Genomic DNA, 20,698 nt, shown 5'->3' on the forward strand with positions numbered 1-20,698 from the left:
AAAACGGTCAAAAATGGTCTGTTCGCACCGTTTCGCTTGACAACCCAAATGACCTAGGCGGCCTTGTCGGACCACTTAATCCACTCCACAGGCCGCCGGAGGGGGGGGGGGGGCACCAATCTATTTTCATCCAAATCGTGTGTTGGGCCCTAGGCCCACCCACCGAACCGTGGGCGTACACCCACCGAAAGAGATCAAAAATTACTCGGTTCTCACCGTTTCGTCCGTTTGACCACCCAAGTGGACTAGGTGGTCCCGTCGGACCACTCACATCCGCTTCATAGTCCGCCGGAGGGCCGCTGGTCAATTTTCACTCAGATCTCGTGATGGGTCTCAGGAAATTTGAAAATTCAATTTTTAAAATAAGAAATGTTACCTATTAATGAAAGATAGCCAATTATTACTTTTTCATAGAAAAATTATATTATGTATATAAAAAAGCATGATATTGAAAGAGACTCAATACTCTTCAAGCTTGCTCATCTACTCATGAAAATTATTCCAAGTGGACTAGAGGTATGTACATAAATTACGCCACGTCTAAAATATTCTATTTTTTCGAGTTTCTTATCTAAACTATTCATTATGCTAGTTTTCTAGTCAAACTATTATCAAAATGTTTATCAAAATACGCCTCAACTATCATTTGTTCCTTTTTTTTTTTTGGGACTTGATGATAGAAAAGTGAACAAGTCATAGAGTTGTGATATACATTTGGTGATAATTTAGTTAGGAAACTGGTATGCTTGATAGCCATAATTTAGCTACTTTTGATATACCTAATAATCAAGTAGTCTTAGACTTTTGACTTCACTTGCCTCATGCGCAAACCTTTATGGTCAAAAGTCAAAAGCGTTGCCTGTAGATCAAAACTGTCAAATTTTTTATGATTCCATCATCTATGATTGAGTTGCGAAAACTTATGGATAGGTATCTTACATTTGGACCTAATTCTTTCTAGTTAAAGAATCTCTTTCTAGTTGCTCTGCAATAATTAGGAGATTCTCTAAAAGAAATATTAAATTCTCCTTTTAGAGGCAATATGTTTGGTTTTGCTTAAGGGGTCAAATCAATACTTTCTAAGAAGAAAGATTGGAATATCAATCTCATTGAGATCATCGATCTCATACCAAATCCTATCAATCTAATCACTTTTTTGAAAAATACGAGATATCTAAGTCCTGTAAGTAAAAGGATCATATTGTTCTTGAAATTTTGTCAATAGGGTAACCAGAGTCAAAAGAGCAACACCACCCAGTCACACTTTACATACCTTCTTAAAAATTATGTAGTTCAAACTCTTCAATAATGTCGAAGGGTACATATTGAATCCTCCAAAAGTAGCGTATTTTCGAAGGATCCGACATTAGCGTAATAACATTTTTGAAGTATCCGAGCAACATATATATAATAGTTACAAGCTATCTACATTTTCTTACTAACATCAATAATTTGGTGTCCTATTATTACCCGCACATCCTTTTCTCTTTATCTTCTCCTCCATTCAATGTTATCAAGTTAATATAGTCATACACAAAATCAAAGAGCAGCCATTTCAGATATTTCATCAACTAAAAAGGTTAGTCTCTACTAATAACTTAAAAATATAGTGTGTTTAATTATGTTACTCACATCTCTAATTTTACTCATTGAAGTCGACAAAAAATAATTGACTTATTTATATGTGCAAAAACTGCTATGAAATTAAGGAATTTTTTCTACCTAACCCTTCTCTCTTTATCTTCTCCTCCACACAAATGTTATCAAGTTATTATAGTCATCAACTAAACAAACTAATTTCATTGATTTGGCCTTTTTATAAACATTATTCTGTTTGATATGGATATTTATATTATCAATACTCGTCTATTTGCTTATTATTTTAGCGTTAAACTTCTTTTTTTCGTAAACTATTCATTGATTTTTCAAATTGAAAAAGAAATATTGGACATCTATTTTCAATATGTTGTACGAGCGAAAATGAATGAAGAGAGTAGTTATTATCTCAGAAAATCATTTCAATTTTCTTCAAAAAGTAAGTGATTTTCTGACCATTTAATGAATCAACTCCAGAAAACAATCTCTACTTATAAGTAAAGGGTGTGTTTGGTATGGAGAAAAATATATTTTTAATTTTCTCATATGTAGGTAGTAAATTCCCGTTATGCACAAAATCTAAGAAGGCTGAATCACAAGTGACTATTGTACACATCCTTACATGCATTTCTGATTTGCTCTTACTCAATTTTTTCAATACACTTTCTCTATTAGAATTGTTATCCGATTAACTTTCAAACAATTTTAATAATAAAGTCTCATACAAAGTGAGCAGTATTAAAAGTCTGATTAACTTTCTTTCCTTTTAGACTTTGTGGCAGATAGGGGTGGGCGTTCGGTATTCGATTTGGTATTTTCAAAGTTTGGGTTCGATAATTCGATAATCGGTATTTGAACATAGATATCATATAACATACTTATAAACATCAGTTCGGTAATTGATAAATTAAACTTTGGTTAAGTACGGTATTTGGTAATACCATATTAAAGTTGGACATGTGCACATGTAGTTTAAACTTCAAAGAGTATATTTAATAGAAACCCTATTTAGTATTTTGTTTTGTTGTTTTTTATGAATATATTACTAAGGTCCAAGAGATTCTTTGGGATGACTAGTACTATTGTCTATTGGGTTTTATATATATAAATATATATATATATATATATACGATATTTGGTAAATACCGAATATCAAATGGTATTAATATCTTGTACCAAATTCAATCTCGAATACCAAAATATTGAAATTTTACTCCCAAATACCATATCAAATATCAAATTACTGAATACTAATTACCAAATTTTTTAAATTCGATTCGGTAATTCAATTTTTGATATTTTATGCCCAGGATCTAGTGGCAGACAAGTGAGGCCTCATTAAAATTGATTAATGCTTTTGCTTTTTAGATTCACTTTTTTGGAATACCATGCACCATTTTTTTCTTTAACTTTTTCGTACAGAAATTATTTTCATCCACTAGGTTGTTTTGTGCGTCCAACAACTAAAAGAGTTTGTGGGAGAAGGGAAGATTTCACATAGAGGTTAATAAATCATAAGATTTGAAATCAAACTCTCTACGTTGGTTGGGTGGATAGATATTGACGTTTTCAATTGTTCAGTTAGGACTTTGGATGTCAAAATTGTTTCTTGTTATGATTTTTATGTATTCTTTTGAGTAAAGCACCTAGTAACTTTCGAACTATGATCAAATTTGCTACGACACTCTCCAACTTTACGAAAATTCTATTACCTTCCTGAACTAAAGTTTAACGTATTTTTCTCAACCTTTTTAGCTAACGTGATATCTTTTGTCAATCTTTTTTGCTGACGTAACATCATTAACATAAGCCTCATTTTATGTTATAAAGGTGCCACATCAGTACAAAAGGATAATAAAAATACGTTAAAATTGAGTTCAGAGATTATAGATACTTATCGGAAAAAAATAAAAATTTCATGGCCAATACTCCCTATTGCATATTATTATTCCCACTTGAGTAGAGTCCCCATTTGCTTTTGCTTTATAAATTTTTTTGAAATACTTACTACCCAACATCAATCATTTGTTCTCTCTTATCTTCTAATTTTCAGCTTTTCATTTTTCAAGCTAATAGTTTTCTGGAGAGTACACAAAAACATACTTTTATTAAGTGATAAAGGTTAGTCTCTAATAAATTTACTTTGTTTAATTCTGGTATTAAGATCTGTAGAAATAAAAATGATAAAGAAATTAATTTTATGCTTCTTCTTTTTTCATCTGGTGAAGTTTTTATCTACTTTTTTAATACATCAGATCCGGAGAAAGGGAAAGCAAATAATTTTGAGGTATGTCATGATCACTGAACTTTACTTATCTATGTATCTGTTAATTAGTCACTTATAAACTAATTTTGACTCACTAAAATCAATGAACTTTACTACTTGTATCTGGTCATAAGATTAAACTTTTGTTCCATTTAAGTTATTGAACTATGTGTTAATTATCCTGAAAATACAATTCAATAAAAGGTCAAATTTTGGTTCAGATTATTGAAAGATGGAGATTAGATGTATATAAGTTTTGAAAGTAGAGGGGGTTATTCTGGCAAATTTTCGTTTAATTAAATCCATGTGGCTAAATCCATGTGGCTTTTTATTTTAACAAAAAAAAAATTAGAAAAATAATGAGATAATACATAAATATGATCCAAAACTTGATATCAAATTATAATTTTGACCTTAAACTTTGACAGTGCACAAATATGACCTTTATCTATTCAAAACTGCACAAATATGACCCCCGATCCTACGTGGTAAAATGCGTGTTCAACATGCAAAACTGGGCGCGTCCAACTTAAAATCTAAGGGCATAATACATAAATATGATCCTAAACTTGACACCGAATTATAACTTTGACCTTAAATTTTGACAGTGCACTATTCAAAACAACACAAATATAACCTTTAAATGACTTTTCACTATTATTTTTTCATAATTTTCAGCTCAAAGATAAAAATGACATCTAATTTCTTTTGTCATTGCGGAAAAAGAACAATATTGAAGATTTATTAATTAGGTGGGTCAACCTCATACGAAAAAATTAAATGATAACTAAAAAAGTTCTTGAGAGATTTACAATGTATCATTTATCATGAGATTTTCAAGAGATTTTGAATAAAACATTAGCTAAAAATTATGGCCACATTACAAATTATTTTAAGTTCTTTTCAAAAGTCCAATTGCAAGAAAAATATATGCCTTTAGTGATAGAACATTTGAAGCACCAAAACTGTTGATAAACCCAACAATCGTACGAAATCAATGTATAAATTTTTCCTTCCTGATATGAAAATCAATACATGCATGACTTCAATTTAATGGGTTTGCTTATTTACTTGATATTCTGATAAATATATAAAATAAATAAAACAATGGCTTGGTCATTTGGCAACATGAAAGATTTCCATGGATTGATGGTGAATGGTTGCGTTGAGCACGAGATTGTTCTATATGTCTCGCCTCAGTTTCAACTCATGGCTGAGAGAGTTGGAATCTTCTTTTGGAATAGTCGAACTTATGGAGATTCTCGACTCTTCAAGCTAGCACATCTAAGTATGAAGATTATTCCAATTGAACTGGAGGTCATGCAAATATGTTATACAAATTTGAAACCTTCAACTTCAGCAGAAGTTGGACGTTTCATTAAGAATCTCCTGGAAATCTCTCCAGACATTCTTAGAGAGTATCTGATACATCTACAAGAGCACATGGTAAATGTCATTACCGTTACAACTCCAGGGGCTCGAAACATTCATGTCATGATAGAGTTCCTTTTAATTGTTCTTACTGATATGCCGAAGGACTTTATTCATCACGACAAATCATTTGATCTTTTGGCACGTGTTGGAGCACTTATCAGGGAGGTATCAACTCTCGTTCACGACTTAGAAAAAAAATCAAGGAATGAAGAGAGTACCGATGAAACATGTCGTGCGACTGTAGACTCGCTGGAAGAAAAAATGGAACTCCTCAAGGAAGATTTTGGACATGTTTATCTGAAACCCCCGGACTCATATCAATGTTGCTTCCCTATGAATGATGGACCGCTCTTCATGCATCTTCTACTCATCCACTTGAATGATCTGCTAGAGTCCAATGCTTATTCAATTGCTTTGATAAAGGATGACATTAGACTGGTGAAAGAAGCCCTCGAATTCATAAGATCGTTCTTTGTGAATGTTGAGCAAGGATTGTAGAAAGATCTCTGGGCACGTGTTTTAGATGTGGCATATAAGTCAAAAGATGTCATTGATTCAATCATTGTATGAGATAATGGTCTCTTACATCTTATTTTCTCACTTCCCATCACCATAAAAAAGATCAACCTTATCAAAGAAGATGTCTACCAATTGCTGGAGAAGATTCCCAAGAGCAAGACCCTCATTGTTGTAAACTCTCCCAAGAGTCCAGCTGAAAGAAAATCATTGAAAACTGGTAAAATAATTGTAGGTTTTAAGGAGGAGACAAACTGGTTAATTAGGAAGCTCACCAGCGGACCAGCAAATCTAGATGTCATTTCAATCACTGGTATGCCGGGTTCGGGCAAAACTACTTTGGCTTACAAAGTATACAATGACGAATCAGTTTGTAGTCATTTCGACCTTCGTGCATGGTGCACAGTCGACCAAAAATATGATGAGAAGAAGTTGTTGGAGAAACTTTTTAATCAATTGAAGGGCTCGGATTTGAAGTTCAGTGAGGATATTGATGTTGCTGATATGCTACGGAAACAACTGTTTGGAAAGAGGTACCTAATTGTGTTAGATGACGTGTGGGATACTACTACATGGGATGATTTAACAAGATCTTTCCCTGATCTTGAGAAAGGAAGTAGAATTATTTTGACGACTCGACAAAAGGAAGTGGCTTTTCATGGAAAGGTCAACACTGATCCTCTTAATCTTCGATTGCTAAGTCCAGAAGAATGTTGGGAGTTAATAGAAAAAAGGGCATTTGGAGAGCAGAGTTGCCCTGATGAACTATTGGATGTTGGAAAAGAAATAGCCCAAAATTGTAAGGGACTTCCTTTGGTGGCTGATCTGATTGCTGGAGTCATTGCAGGTTTGGAAAAGAAAAAAGGCTGTGTGGCTTGAAGTTTGAAATAATTTGAATTCCATTATTTTCGGCAGTGAAGTTGATGTGATGAAAGTTATAGAATTAAGTTATGACCATTTACCTCATCACATGAAGCCATGCTTTTTCTACCATGCGTCTTTTCCAAAGGACACTGCAGTGCATAGAGTTATGTTGAAAATGTATTTGCGTGCTGAAGGGCTTGTTGAACAGACGGGTATGAAGAGTTTGGAAGAAGTGATGGAAATTTACTTGGATAATTGCTTTCAATGAGATAGGTGATAACCCGACTTGCCAGCTACATGATCTTGTATAAGACTTTTGTTTGATAAAAGCAAGAGAGGAAAAGTTGTTTGGCAGGATAAGTTCAAGTGATCCATCTTCTTCTTCAGATTTGATGGCAAGCATAGTGACCATTAATTATGATAAGGAGCACTTTGAGCCTAACAATTTCGTCCTGTTCAGTTAAAAATAGAAAAGGCATTCTGGTAAGCACCTCTGTTCTTTGTTGATAATTGGAGACGAGATGGAAGATCGTCTTTCTGATGCATGTCACGTAAGAGACTTGAGGCTTCTTAGAGTGTTGTACTTCGATCCCTCTGTTATGATGGTGAAAGATTCTTTGCTGAATGAAATAGGCATGTTGAATCATTTTGGGTTCTTAAGAATTGGGACAGAAGTTAAATCGCTGCCTTCATCTTTCTCAAACCTCTGGAATCTAGAGACCATATGGGTTGAAAACAAAGGATCAACCTTGGTACTATTACCTAGTATTTGGGATCTTGCAAAGTTGTGAGTGTTGTACATGACTTCTTATTCTTTCCTTGATATTGATATGGATACCGATGAACCAATACTGATAGCAGAGCACTCAAAGTTAGAGAACTTGAGAGATTTAAGGACACTCGTGCTTTGCAAAAGAAATACCATCATCACAAACAATGTGAAACCTCTGTAGTTAGTAAAGTTACCGAGAAAGTACAATGCAATAAGAGGTACTCAAGGCCTCCCTCACCGATGAGCACACTTCTCCTATTCCTTTGTCAAGAGTACTCAAGGCCTCCATTGTTTATTCTCACAATTTGATGCCAAAGTTGATGTCACAAAGCCATTATTAGAAGTACTGAATCTATCCGGGGTAATGGAGTTACTAGGTTAAATTCTGCAGGTGACCCCTTTAAGTCCATTGAATATAGGATCGGTGAGTTTAATGAAGAGAAGTTTGTTATCTAGAGCTACGCAATTAGAAATGAAGCAACTTTTACTCAGATACATATCATGGAAACTATCACCTTAGAGGGATTGCATCACAAAGTCTAATGCAGGAAGGTTCGGATAGACATCAAGAATCTATCGCTCAAGAGTTATTCACTATGGCATCTGCTTAAATCATCCAAGAGGAATCCGATCTCCGTTTGATGTTGAATAATACATGGAGGAGCTCTCGATATACCAATAAAAGCAATTATGTGCATAAATGAGCTTTTGAAAGGATAATTTTTGGTTCGAAATTTTGAACATTAATTTTGTACACCAAAGTGCATGAATAACTTTTTGAAGGAAATAACACAGATAAGTGACTTTTCTGAAATTGGAAAAAGGAAATATTGCCAACTTGACCCTGAATGCTACATGTTATACCCTGTGTCTTGATATGGGAATTCCTAGCTCGAGACCTTTCACACGAAGTCAAGCGCGTGAGTTGCAATGACTCCAAGCCTTGTTCATATCCTTGGCCGTGTGTGAGGCCCTTGTGAGCCCATCTAAGGGCCTATACTTATTAAAGTGTGAAGAGGCCCAACAAAACACCCTAAACCCACCTACTTAATGTCAAGGGTATTTTGGTCTTTTTGCCTCCTTTGTAATTGACTATATAAGCCATTTATTAGGGCTAGTCTTTTAGTTAGTTTATTCATATCATAGAAGACAAAAAGACTTGTAATATTTTTGACTTCTCTTTCTCATTTGGAGAGGCCAAAATCGAATCTCACTAGTAGAGTGATACTAGTGTTGTATCTTGGCTAGAAACTAGGTTCTTGGGGTTCTTTGAGTTCCTCTTGGTCCAAGTAAGAACTTGGTATTGATATTCATTAGTCTTAGGGTCCTTTTTCTTGTTAGGGTTCTTAGATGAATGAATATTGTGTGTCAAGTTGAATATTGTGTGTGAAGTTTCTATCTCTTTTTTTGCAAATCTTGGTAACATTGTGTTGTTGAATCTAAATGTCTAGTGAAGCCGTGTGGTGCTCTTTAAATTCACCAGCAATATTGTCTTTGTTGTTATTGCTGTTAAAATCATTTTTCTAGTTCAAAACAAGTGTTGCAAGCCTAGTGAAGCCGTGTGTGGCCATTTTTCGATTCACTGACACTTTGTTGTTCATCTTGTTGTTCTTATGTTGGTTGGAATCCCTTGATACACACTTAGTCTTGTATCATGTCTCAATGCTTTTGTAAAAATGTTCAAAAATATTTTTGGTCATTTCTCTTTAAAATCAATAATTTGGTGTCCTATCACCCCACCCCGTTCTCTGTCCTAGCTCTGGTGGACAAAATTACATGATATTTGCTCCTGGTAGGAGGTAGCAGGTATCACTTTAATTTAGTCGAGGTACTTGAAAGCTCGCTCGGACACTATGGCGGTTATCACTCTTGCTACTGGTTCCACCAAGTGCCACCAAACACCATCCAAGTAAAGCTAAAATACTCAGACAACTAACCCCAGATGCAACATTAAGATTATTTTCCAACAGTAAGGACTAAAGTCTCACCTACTCAGACTGTGACGATCAATCATAAAGCCCTGTTCATTTTTAGAAAGTTCATTACATGGACAACAATACTCTACAAAACATACCATTTCCTTCTACCCTGACTTTTGTGTCTTCCAGGTCCTCTTGAGTGGGAGAGTGAGGGGGGTTGGTACGGAGAATGGTGGATTGTACATCTTCAAAACTGAGACTGTGCTAAAGCATCTGAATAAGGACGGTAATAACTCAAAGGGAACAATAACAGCCAATGTGACAATACCTGATGTCTAGCCGTGGCATTCAAGTTGATGGATTGCAGGAATGATTGTGAAATTCTCAATAATTGTCCTGTTTGTGTCCCCTAGCTAAACAAGCTAAACTCCCTTTCCCTTCTAGTACTTCTAGAGCATCTACTATGATTGAGGTTGTTCACGTGGATCTATGGGGACCATTTCAAGTCCCTACCATTGACAAGAAACATTATTTTCTTGTAGATGATCATAGTAGATTTGTATGGGTTTATCTGTTGTAATTAAAATCTGAAACTATTGTTGCCATTAAATTTTTCCTGTTGATGATCAAGTCTCAATTTGACTCTCATGTTAAGGTTGTGAGATCAGACAATGGTACTGAGTTTTTTAATCATCAAACTATTGAGTTATTTCAACTCCATGACATATTGCATCAAAGTAGTTGTCCTTACACTCCACAGCAGAATGACACTGTGGAGATGAAGCATAGTCACATTCTAGAGATTACCAAAGCTATCCGATTTCAGTCAAAACTACTATTACATTTTGGGGTTTTTGTATTAAGGCTTAAGTGTACTTGATGAACAGATTGCCATATTTAGTTCTAGGCTACAAGACTTCATATGAATTATTGTATTGTAAGGAGCCTAGATTGGCACACCTAAGGGTCATAGGATGCCTTTGTCATGCCTCAAACTTACCTAAAGGTGATAAATTTTCAGATGAATTGGTGCACATTTTACTCTTGTTTCTAAGACAAAAGAAGTTTATTGATAGATTGCACTACGTAATTGACTATTACCTCTTTCATTGGTAGATAGCAAGTTGAATATGTTCGACAGGCTCAACATGGCTATCGGCCTCCTTCACTGATGAGCACGCTTCTCCTGTTCCGTTGTTAAGAATCCTCAAGGCCTCAATTGTTTATTCTCACGATTTGACGCCAAAGTTGATGCCACAAAGCCATTATTAGAAGTATTGAATCTGTCCCGGGTAATAGAGGTTCTAGGTTAAATCGTCCTAGTTAATTCTTTTTGAATTTTGGCTTCTAACCGTGTCTTCTTTTCTGCAGGTGGCACCTTTAAGTCCATTAAATATACGATTAATGATCTTAACGAAGAGAAGTCTGTTATCTAGCTGCTACTCAATTAGAAATGAAGAAACTTTTACTCAGATACACATCAAGGAAACTATCACATTAGAGGGATTGCATCACAAAGTCTAATGCAGGAGGGTTTAGAAGGAGATGAAAAATCTATCGCTCGGAGTTATTCAAGTGGTTAGAGTAGCACAGATATATATTACCCTACCATCTGCTTAAATCATCCAAGAGGAATCTGATATCTGTTTTATGTCGAATAATATGGGTAGGAACTCTCGATATACCAATAAAAACAATTACCTACATGAATGAACTTGTGAAAGGACAATTTTCGTTTGGAATTTTGAACATTAATAGACTTTTTTAGCAAAAAAGTGATACAGATACATTGGATTTGAAGTATAGGAGTTCCTACTGCAAAATCAAGTTAATAGGATAGTAATTGAGTTCATAATCACATGTGAATAGTTTTTTAGTCGACATCTTAATACATATAAAGGATCTGGAGAGAAGCTATTAGATTCACGTGAAGCCATACATTACACTATAGATTTTCATTTGATAATCCAAACCTATTGGGTCTGAAGTTCCATCTTATGTGGTCAGAGAAATCGTTCAACCTCAATTGGGGTATAGATTCAAAATGAAGCTCTGATATCAATCTGTCACGAAACCAACAAACATTAATCACAAAAGTCAGGTCGTAAAGTGAAAAGGTTGTAGACTATATGTCACAACCCAAATCGAGGCTCTGGTTGTGATAGGCACCCTGAACTGTGAAAGCACGAGAGCCTTTGTCTAACTAGCAATGATACAAGAACGACCTATGAAGTGCTAAAACAGCCCACGAAATGGCACAAAATAGTCCACTATCACGAGATGAACAAGCAACACAAAATGGAAAACAAGATGACTATAACTAAGAGGATAGATAGTGAGACATAATGTAGTACACGTTATAGGCACTAAGATGTATATTAAACATCAAAACACAAACAACATGAATACAATGCACCTAAACTCTTACGGAGACCTCAAGGGAATCGGAACTCCCAAGCAACCACTGTTTCTAAGCAAGTTAACAACACAAGGATTCCACGTTGCCACAATGATTCCACCTTGCCAAACAGTCTCAATGAGTTTACAAGATATATCATCAAAGTTCTAAATGAAAAAATGACCTAAATATTCTATTTATATACTAGGGCAACACTTATTACAAAAATGACCAAAAGACCCTTAATGAGCCCAAACAAAGGGGCGGCCTTGTAGTGTACTCCTTGGACGGTTTTGGAGTATTGGGACTTGTTCTCAACACTTCAAATCTTGTTACTTGGATAGGCAGCCCAACAAGCTCGGGTTTTCACTCATGTCTTCATGTCCTCGAGTGCTAAGATGCTTCTTTGACCCATACCAGGCAATCATATACACAATTCATATACTGTAAGAAAATACGAAAAAACATAACAAAATAGAAACATGGTCAATCCCTTACTTCAAGTGAACAATAGGGAATTAAGTTGATAACATTTAAAACATATGACACCAGTCTACAAAATCTCTAACAATACAAAAACAATATTCTCTAAAAGCTAGGACAATACCCCAGTCGAACCATTGATCAAAATAAACTAACGATGTTCTAAAATAGGCCTTCCAAAATAAGGGAGACTCACCAACTGTAATCTATGAAAGGATTCAACCTACTGCTTAGCGGGACCCCGGGATTGTGCCTCAGATCCTGAAGTATAGGATGTCAATACAATTGTACTGGTATGTGAAACAACACAAAATAATATATTTTTATACAAAATAGATGAGAGAATTTCATTATAACTATGAACACAAAGCAAGTAAAAATACATGGGCATACTTTAGTGCACTTCAAAACAATTCTTGACAACTTTGACTCACTCTTTGTTATTCTTCTGAGCTAGTCGGTACATCCTACAAATATGGAATTCCACGGGCTATGTGGAACCCGTCCTTGACTAGGAGGCCAAGCCTCCAATCCAAGTAGCCACCAGGAATGGAGTGGTGGTACCCCCCATGTGAGATGTCCTAAAAAGATGTCCTTTCATGTAGGATCATATATCATAAGTCCTGCATCGGTAACTATGGTTTCCAGCGATGAGCTCTTGCACTCAAATGCTTTCTTCGGATAACCTACTAGCTCTCTTAAGCCTAACTTTTTGTTCTTTAAATAAAACATGTTCATACTTTCAAAACATTCAACACTATCTTGTTAGGAGCATGAAATCATCGGGTATCGTCATACCCTGACTTGCAAGTCAATCAAATCACATCATATCATATCTGCAGCCCTTTCCACTTATTATCATATTAATGGCCACCCTTAGCTTTTAAACATCAGATGAGAGAGAGTTATGCAATAGACCTTACATTCAAATTTTCATCAAAACTTTCTCCTCCCAATTATAAAATCAATAGGTGGTCACCTCATATTTGTAATTACTTCAAACTCAAGAAAAGTGTTAAGTTGACCAAGTAGACATTTACCATACGAAAATACCCCCTCTACATGTAGTAAACCGAATTGTTCATGAAAATCAGTAAAACATTCATCATTTAGTTTCCTTTAACGAAATTCATACATTTACACAAGCCGCCACATTTGAAAATAAAAAATAACATCATAGGAGAGGGAGTTTAATCATTCATGCTCTCATTCACACTTTAAAATACAATGAAATCATATATATATATATATATATATATATATATATATTGCAACAGTTTAATTTCATGAAAACTAAGATCGAGACAAACATATGCTTACTTCAAAATGACTCCATAATACATGCTTTTCAATATAATAACAAAACACTCTTTATAAAACATGATCGAGGATCTTTAACATAGATAAAAATAGTAAAAATGATGCCCATGGTGTTTAGAGTAGTCCCACATACCTTAGGTTGTTTAGTTTGAAAAATAAAACCTTAATCTTGAAACCTTTCTTGAGAATCTTGAATTGAAAGGCTTGAATTCTTGACCATTGAAAAGAAGAATTTAATCTTGTTCTTGGGAGGTGATTAGGGTTTTGGTTTGAGAGAATGTTGAATGAAGAGGCAACTAATGCTCTTTGGGAGCTGAAATTTTGTGTTATGGACGGATATCGGGTGAGGGAATATGACCAAAGTTCCCCAAGACCCTTAAGGAATTGAAACAACGTGTGAAATAGCTTCAGGTCGCGTTTGATAGCGTGTTGGGGAGAGAAACATGCCACGTCATTTATCATGTCAATAGACCGGCGCGCCATGTCCCAATCACTTCTGTTTATTGCCTCTCACGAAAAATACTATAACATTTTACTTGAGTATTGGATTAAGGTAAAATTGGTATCATTGGAAATATAAATCAATTATATATAATTTGGTGGGTCTTGAGCTGAAAAACTCTACGTGTATCAAATGTTATACACATTCAAAGTGGACCCTTATAAAACTGAATACAAAGATTTAGCCAAATCTATGGTTCTTAGCTTAACTTCGCTCTAAGTGATTCCTATGAAGATTTTTCACCTCAAAAGCACTTCAAACACGAGGATAAAGATAATGACACTTATTCTCACTTGAAAATAATTTCTATTAGAGCTTACACACGTAGGAACAACGGTTTGATTTTTAGCTTGAAAATTCGGGGTGTTACATTATCTCCCCCTTGGAATCATTCATCCCCGAATGATCGGCAAGGACTTTTTGAATCTCTAAAAGTGTAGAATAAAGAATATAATCTTGCATTGAACATTTTTTGTCAACAAAATATACAATTAATCAAACGAGCTTCATGATAACCCTTAGTAAAACATGTAAGCACGAAGCTCGAGGTAACGAGACTTTACATAGGGATGATCTTGCACATGAGTTTTATGAAAAATTAGCATCACAACATAAGGAATAAGTTTATTTGGTAACATATACCTGATTTATATTGGTACTAATCATGAAATAAGATTTCGCGAAAGATAAGAAATAGAAGCATTCTCTACCTTACAAGTTACAACTAATTGACCTAAAACTGAGAGACACTACTCAACTATGCCCCAAACGACAAATAAAATACTTCATCACTTCTAACTTGCAATTCTCCCATAAAACTTCTAACCGCAAGAGTTTAAGTCCCACTATATAATACTCCTAGGTTGAACTCTAACTCTGAAGGCATTGCTTTTCGGAAAAGCTACTCTTAACTCTCTCTAGCCTCTATAGCTATCACCCTATCACTCCCACTCTCGTGAGCATATACATCCACACTCCTTATCACATAATAATTCATTCTCCACTACTTAACACGCCAATATTAGACATCTACTCACATACTTAAAATCTTAACAAAATTTGTAAAACTATACCAAAGGCGCATATTGCCTACCTATATTTCCTCAGTTTAACCATGAAGAATGCCATACAACAACTCCCCAAACTTTTCCATACTACAAAATTCAAGAATATGAACAAGGTACAAATGACACTTATACATATACCAACCTTATCTAATAACATGTTACCTGGGGGGGGGGGGGTAAACTTATTCTTACATACCCGCGCTCTTCTCCACTTAATGAATCAACCACAATTCATTGTTATAACACTAGTCCTAAGTATATAAATATATTATAATTATCCACATCGGATAAAGCCTACTACTTACTAACACAAAAAATGCATCATTAAACTTAAGCTACTATTTTTACCATACCTTAGAAAATACCACCCACATTCTCACGTGCAGTACTAGCTTACAACTACCAAAGAAAAGACAATCAAAGGGGATAAAGTCACATAATAGGGACAATTTATCTTAATCTTATAATATAACCCCTTACGATGTTATAAACACATTCTACTTTCTCACATCATACTTACTTACCTATGCATATATTTAGACTACTTTAAAATTCCATTTTTCAACAATGAGTCTATAATGACCCTTCAGGTCATTAGCCGTGTTCTTGATTATTTTTGCCGATAGAGCTCCTCCATAGCTGTCCCAAGTTATTAGTGACTTGCTAGAATTGATAGTTCGGTTACCTGACGGTTCATTTAGTTTTTAGAACCACTTTTCCAATTTGAAGTCTTTGTCTATTCCAAATAGCTGTTGAGCAAAAAATTTAGTGCAATGATTTTGGATTTAAATTTTGATTGCGCCAAAAGCTATGTAATATTGATTTTAGGGTAGATAGATCCTTGATTTGGATCCCACAGCACCCGAGTTCATTTCAACCTATTAGTCGAAAAGTCAAAAATTGAAATATATGGATGTGGGACCCACAAGTGACCTAAATGACCTTGAATAAAAAATTTGACTTCACTAATGTGTCTGGAATGTCAAATTTAGTGGGGTTACATAGTTCGTTTGCAAAAAATGGAGTCCGAATGAGTCCGAGAGGTCAAAAATAAGTTTTTGACCTTGCAGGCCCATTTAAACTCGTACAAAAAGGCCCGTTGGCCAATTTCTGGGAGATTCTTCAGCATTTTGAAAACGGTAACAGCTATAAATATTTGTTGATAGAAAAATGAGTCTTAAGGGTTGATTAGAAGCTTAGCAACTTGTGTAATCCAATTTTTTTCTACAAATCTAAGGTAAGATTCCTTCAAATTTGGTATTAATTTCTTGATTTCTAGACCAAAAATGCTAAGTCTTTGAGGCTCAATTGTAGCCACAAATGTGATTGCTTTACTCAAATTTCTTGAGGGTTTTATCCCCCTAATGATATTTAGACTATGGGTTGCTCTCGAAAACTCATTTTTCGAAGGTGGGATCCACTTGGGGTTTGTTGTCATTTTGAAACCAATGGCACAATGGTTATATAATGGGTATTGTCATTCTTGTTGTAATTCTTAGATTGTATTGTTGATAGCATTGCTTGTGGAAGGGGAAGCTTCTTAAAAGGAAAGAAAAAGCTCGTTGGATCATGAGTTGCTTGGATTCAAGGTAGGTTAGGCTTACCAGTAGTATAGATTAAGCTTGTTTGTAATGTAATCATTAATATATTGCGAGATTGGGTGGGGAATTAAGATGATAGTTTATTAAATGGTGAACATGGGATTTATTAATTGCTATAGGCCATGGATTTGTATGGTACGATATTTGACCCTTAGTCTAGGACCTTGGTTAGCTTAATTGTGGTCTCATGACTAGTGTGAGAACACTATAGTTGTTCTAAGTAGACATGAATGGTATAATTATCTATCCTTAGGAGTGTATTGACCTATATAACGCCTATATAGGAGATGACCTTGGTGTTCGGTTGACTTAGGAAGGATTCTTGAAGAGACTTTCCTTATAGACCTTGAAAGTATTGGTAAGCCCACATGGTGCGGTATGGATGACTTAGCCTAATTCCGGTTAGAATCTAGACATATGTTAGTAAGTTTGGCATTCTCGGTATTTAGAAGTGGGACTTGACTCACCTTAAGCTTGAACTAAGTAAATACTTAGCAAACTAGATATGTGGTGATTGTTCAAGATATATATATATATATATGTGTGTGTGTGTGTGTGTGTAGGAGTTGTGATGGTTGCAATCCATTATTGGATTATCTTGTGATCATGACTTGAATACCCTTGTTAAGTGATTATTGTGCATGTTTGGTAAATATTTGTGCTCTTGTTGATGCTCATATTACGTGAGAAGCTTATTAGTAAGGTAAAATGGCAAGAGTTATCCCACATCCCTACTTCTTTATATATTGTGAGATTTTGTGTATGCTTATTGGTTTGGCTATGAATGTGGATGTATGCTGTTGTATCCAAACAAATATGTGATATTATGATGATGCTCGGTTCGAGTCCAGAGAAATATGTGATATTATGATGATTCTCGGTGAATCCGGAGGAATATGAGATTGTATGATGTTGCGCGGTTTGAGTCCGGAGGAATATGTGATATTATGATGATGCTCGGTGAATTCGGAGGAATATGTGTAACACTCCGAATCTGTACCCCAGACGCTACATGGTGCTTACGACCCTGAAGGACCACAAGCTAACCCATGACTGATATCTGTTGTGAGCACTAAAACACAATACTGTAATAAATATGAAAAATAGGCTGAAATGCCATAAGGTTCAAAATCTATAAATACTACTAAAGTGCATCAACTGAAACAACAATTTGTAAAATTGAACACTGTCTGAAAATTAGTCTGAAAAGTTCTAACTGAAACTGTCTGAAAGTGGAGTTGATGGGACAATCCCCCAATTAACTCCGTCTACTAAAATACTGAGTCTACTGAAATAATAAAATAAAAGAATATCCTTGAATGATGAGGACTCACTGCTAATCTACTGATGCTGGATAAATCTGAATCTATCTATGCGCAGTCAGGAACCTGAGCGTACAAACCTATGATATGAGACATCATAGCGTAAAAAAAGAGTATGGGTTAGTACTTGGAGTATACTGGTACGCTAGATGAGGTAATGCTGAATGCAAGGGTTCATATGCATGAACAATAACTGACTGCATGATATAGAGTGACTGAACATGAGAGTACATGGATAACTGATACTATTATAAATATTGAGTATGTGCTACTGTGTATATAAATAAATACTATGACTAAGCTTATTTGAAGCTAAGTCCTAAGTTTTGATACTGAGTAACTAATCTCTGGAGTTACTCATAACTGATTTACTGATACTGGTTGACTGTATCTGACAGTCCTAATTCTGTATAATTGAATTGAGTTTTATTCTGATGACTGAAACTGAGAATATGGGAGGTAATCATCTAACCTACATGCCCCAAATAAGATAACTGAGTTGGGGTCCAACCTATCACCCCAGTTGAAAGAGTGTCTGTACCGTGCCATGGGTAAAGAAACTAAAGAGTTACCCTTATCTGGAAGGTACTCTAATGAGAACGGTGAAACCCTCAACTGGCAGGTTTGATGTCTAAACCTACACTAGCTACATAGTTCTGGAACACAACAATTACTTCTAAGTATCACACCCTCTACTGGTAGGTGATCCCCTATCCTTGGGTTCAATTGGTGCTGAATCCTACTCCTAATTGAAAGACACTGAACTGAGTATACTGAGCTGAACTGGGATGATACCGATTTTACTGAGTTTTCCTTAGTTTGATAACTGACTGAGTTTTACTAAGTTCTGTAATTGACTGAGAGTATTACTGATCATGACATGACTGAGATTCTATAACTGACACTGGCTTTAGGCACACATCTAAATTATCGGCTATTAAATACCCCTAGGACTCGATAGCATGAAAAATAAAGCATAATATACTCTTGAAAATCATAACAATGTATACTTGTCGATAGTTCACTCATAGAGGCATTTAACCAAACACTTTTAATGCATCTACTTATACATGAATGGGGAATACATGCTATCATGTTATAATGACACTATTTCATTTACATAGGCATTTTATCAAACACATGGGGAGTACGCTTAGGTTATACAATAATCAAAACATATAGTTATCATGGCTACATCAATCAACTTGCAAATTGAAGGTTTTATTCTGAAGATCATGTAATTCAACACATACAATGATTAATTTCATAAAAGCATGTAATTTAATCATGGACTAAAACTCAACAATAACATGAACATGAATTCAATTCAATTCAAGTATGGAAGTTCATAATTCAACAATCTTGTATTTTGAAAATGGATTCGTGGACTATATGGAAGAAAGGAACCCATTGATGAACCCTAACATACCTTGGGTTATTAGTTCTTGAAGGTGCTTGAAGAAATTCTTGAGTTTTGACCTTGATTCTTGAAGCTAAGGTTTGTTTTCTTGAGAGAAAATGCTTTGATTTTGGGGAAAGTTGAATAATAATGGTGTAACTACATTAATTTTGGGGTAATTTATGTGTTAATGGCTGATGTGGGTCATGAAAAAAATACCTAATTACCCCTGGAAATGATTTAAAATCATTACTGAAAAATTCCCAATTTGGGCACCTGGCGCGACGCGCCACTATCACGCCAAGCCACTGAAAAATGACAACTGGGAATGTGGCTGGTGACGCGATGAAGTAGAATCATGTTGCAATACTTAATGGGACCTGGAAGTTCACCGCAATGCAGTGGAATCGTGTTGCTTTACTTGAAATTGACAATTGTGGATTGGGTCCTTGGAGCGGCCCACCAATATCGCGCAGCAACACTAAATTTTGACAATTGGGAAATTAGCTGGTGGTGCGACATGCTAGTATTACGGTACCTCACTAGAAACTGACAATTTCCATTCTGACATACTCCGCGATGTGCTACTGGCCTGAATAATGGTGTTTAACGACTGAAGTTTAAAATATCCATAACTTCTCATCCAGTTATCGGATTTAGGCTTAAATAGCCATAACTTCTCATCTTGTTATCGGATTTAGGCAAATTTTATAACTTTGGAAAGCTAATTCAATTTCCTAAGCAATGGCAGGCTCTAAACTAAAAAATACTGAGTATTTAAAATTTTTTGTATCAGATAACTCATGAACTGAGAGTTATGTTAAGCTTGAAAAATACGGGGTATTACAATATCTCCCCCTTGGGAACATTCATCCTCGAATGAGACTGATTAAGCTGAGGCACTGATAGACTGAGTTTACACATTGAACATGCATATCTGATGCATGACTACATGATAGAACTGATTCATGAATGCATGACTGAATATGCAACGGTAATGGACCCCAAGTTATAATTATAGCTGAACATATTACTGAGTAAAGCTAAGGAAGACTGTTACCTTAAGCTGGATATGAGGTTGTGGAGAAGAGGTGAGGATACTTGGTCCGCATATCTACTTCTTCTTCCCAAGTATCTCCCTCTACGGACTGATTCCACCAAAGAACTTTGACTAAGGGAACTTCTCTGTTTCTCAGTCTGCAAATCTGATGATCGAGGATTTAGACGGGAACCTCTTCG

The 20,698-nt window shown here is 35.3% G+C and overlaps 2 protein-coding genes across 2 annotated transcripts in view; both read left to right on the plus strand.

Annotated features, from left to right (window-relative positions):
- Positions 1-1,454: 1,454 nt before the first annotated feature.
- LOC107873668 (putative late blight resistance protein homolog R1A-3) overlaps positions 1,455-20,698 on the plus strand; it is a 55,193-nt gene continuing 35,949 nt past the window's right edge. Inside the window, exons 1-3 of the mRNA XM_016720598.2 lie at positions 1,455-1,579; positions 3,650-3,717; positions 3,852-3,883. The gene's annotated coding sequence lies outside the window, so the exon portion shown is untranslated. The remainder of the gene's footprint in view (positions 1,580-3,649; positions 3,718-3,851; positions 3,884-20,698) is intronic.
- Positions 4,970-8,260, plus strand: LOC124899245 (putative late blight resistance protein homolog R1A-4). The gene is made up of 2 exons (XM_047413500.1): positions 4,970-5,734; positions 5,918-8,260. The coding sequence occupies exons 1-2, from the start codon at positions 4,970-4,972 to the stop codon at positions 6,689-6,691; spliced, it is 1,539 nt and encodes a 512-aa protein (XP_047269456.1). The 3' UTR covers positions 6,692-8,260.

The sequence above is a fragment of the Capsicum annuum genome, chromosome 6 (assembly GCF_002878395.1).
Source record: "Capsicum annuum cultivar UCD-10X-F1 chromosome 6, UCD10Xv1.1, whole genome shotgun sequence".
Taxonomy (NCBI): domain Eukaryota; kingdom Viridiplantae; phylum Streptophyta; class Magnoliopsida; order Solanales; family Solanaceae; genus Capsicum; species Capsicum annuum.

Bases quoted from the DNA above. Each gene is read 5' to 3' on its own strand.
- LOC124899245 (XM_047413500.1), top strand. From the start codon at position 4,970: ATGGCTTGGTCATTTGGCAACATGAAAGATTTCCATGGATTGATGGTG. The intron at 5,735-5,917 runs GTGAAAGAAGCC...ACCATAAAAAAG, and splicing joins TAAAGGATGACATTAGACTG to ATCAACCTTATCAAAGAAGA.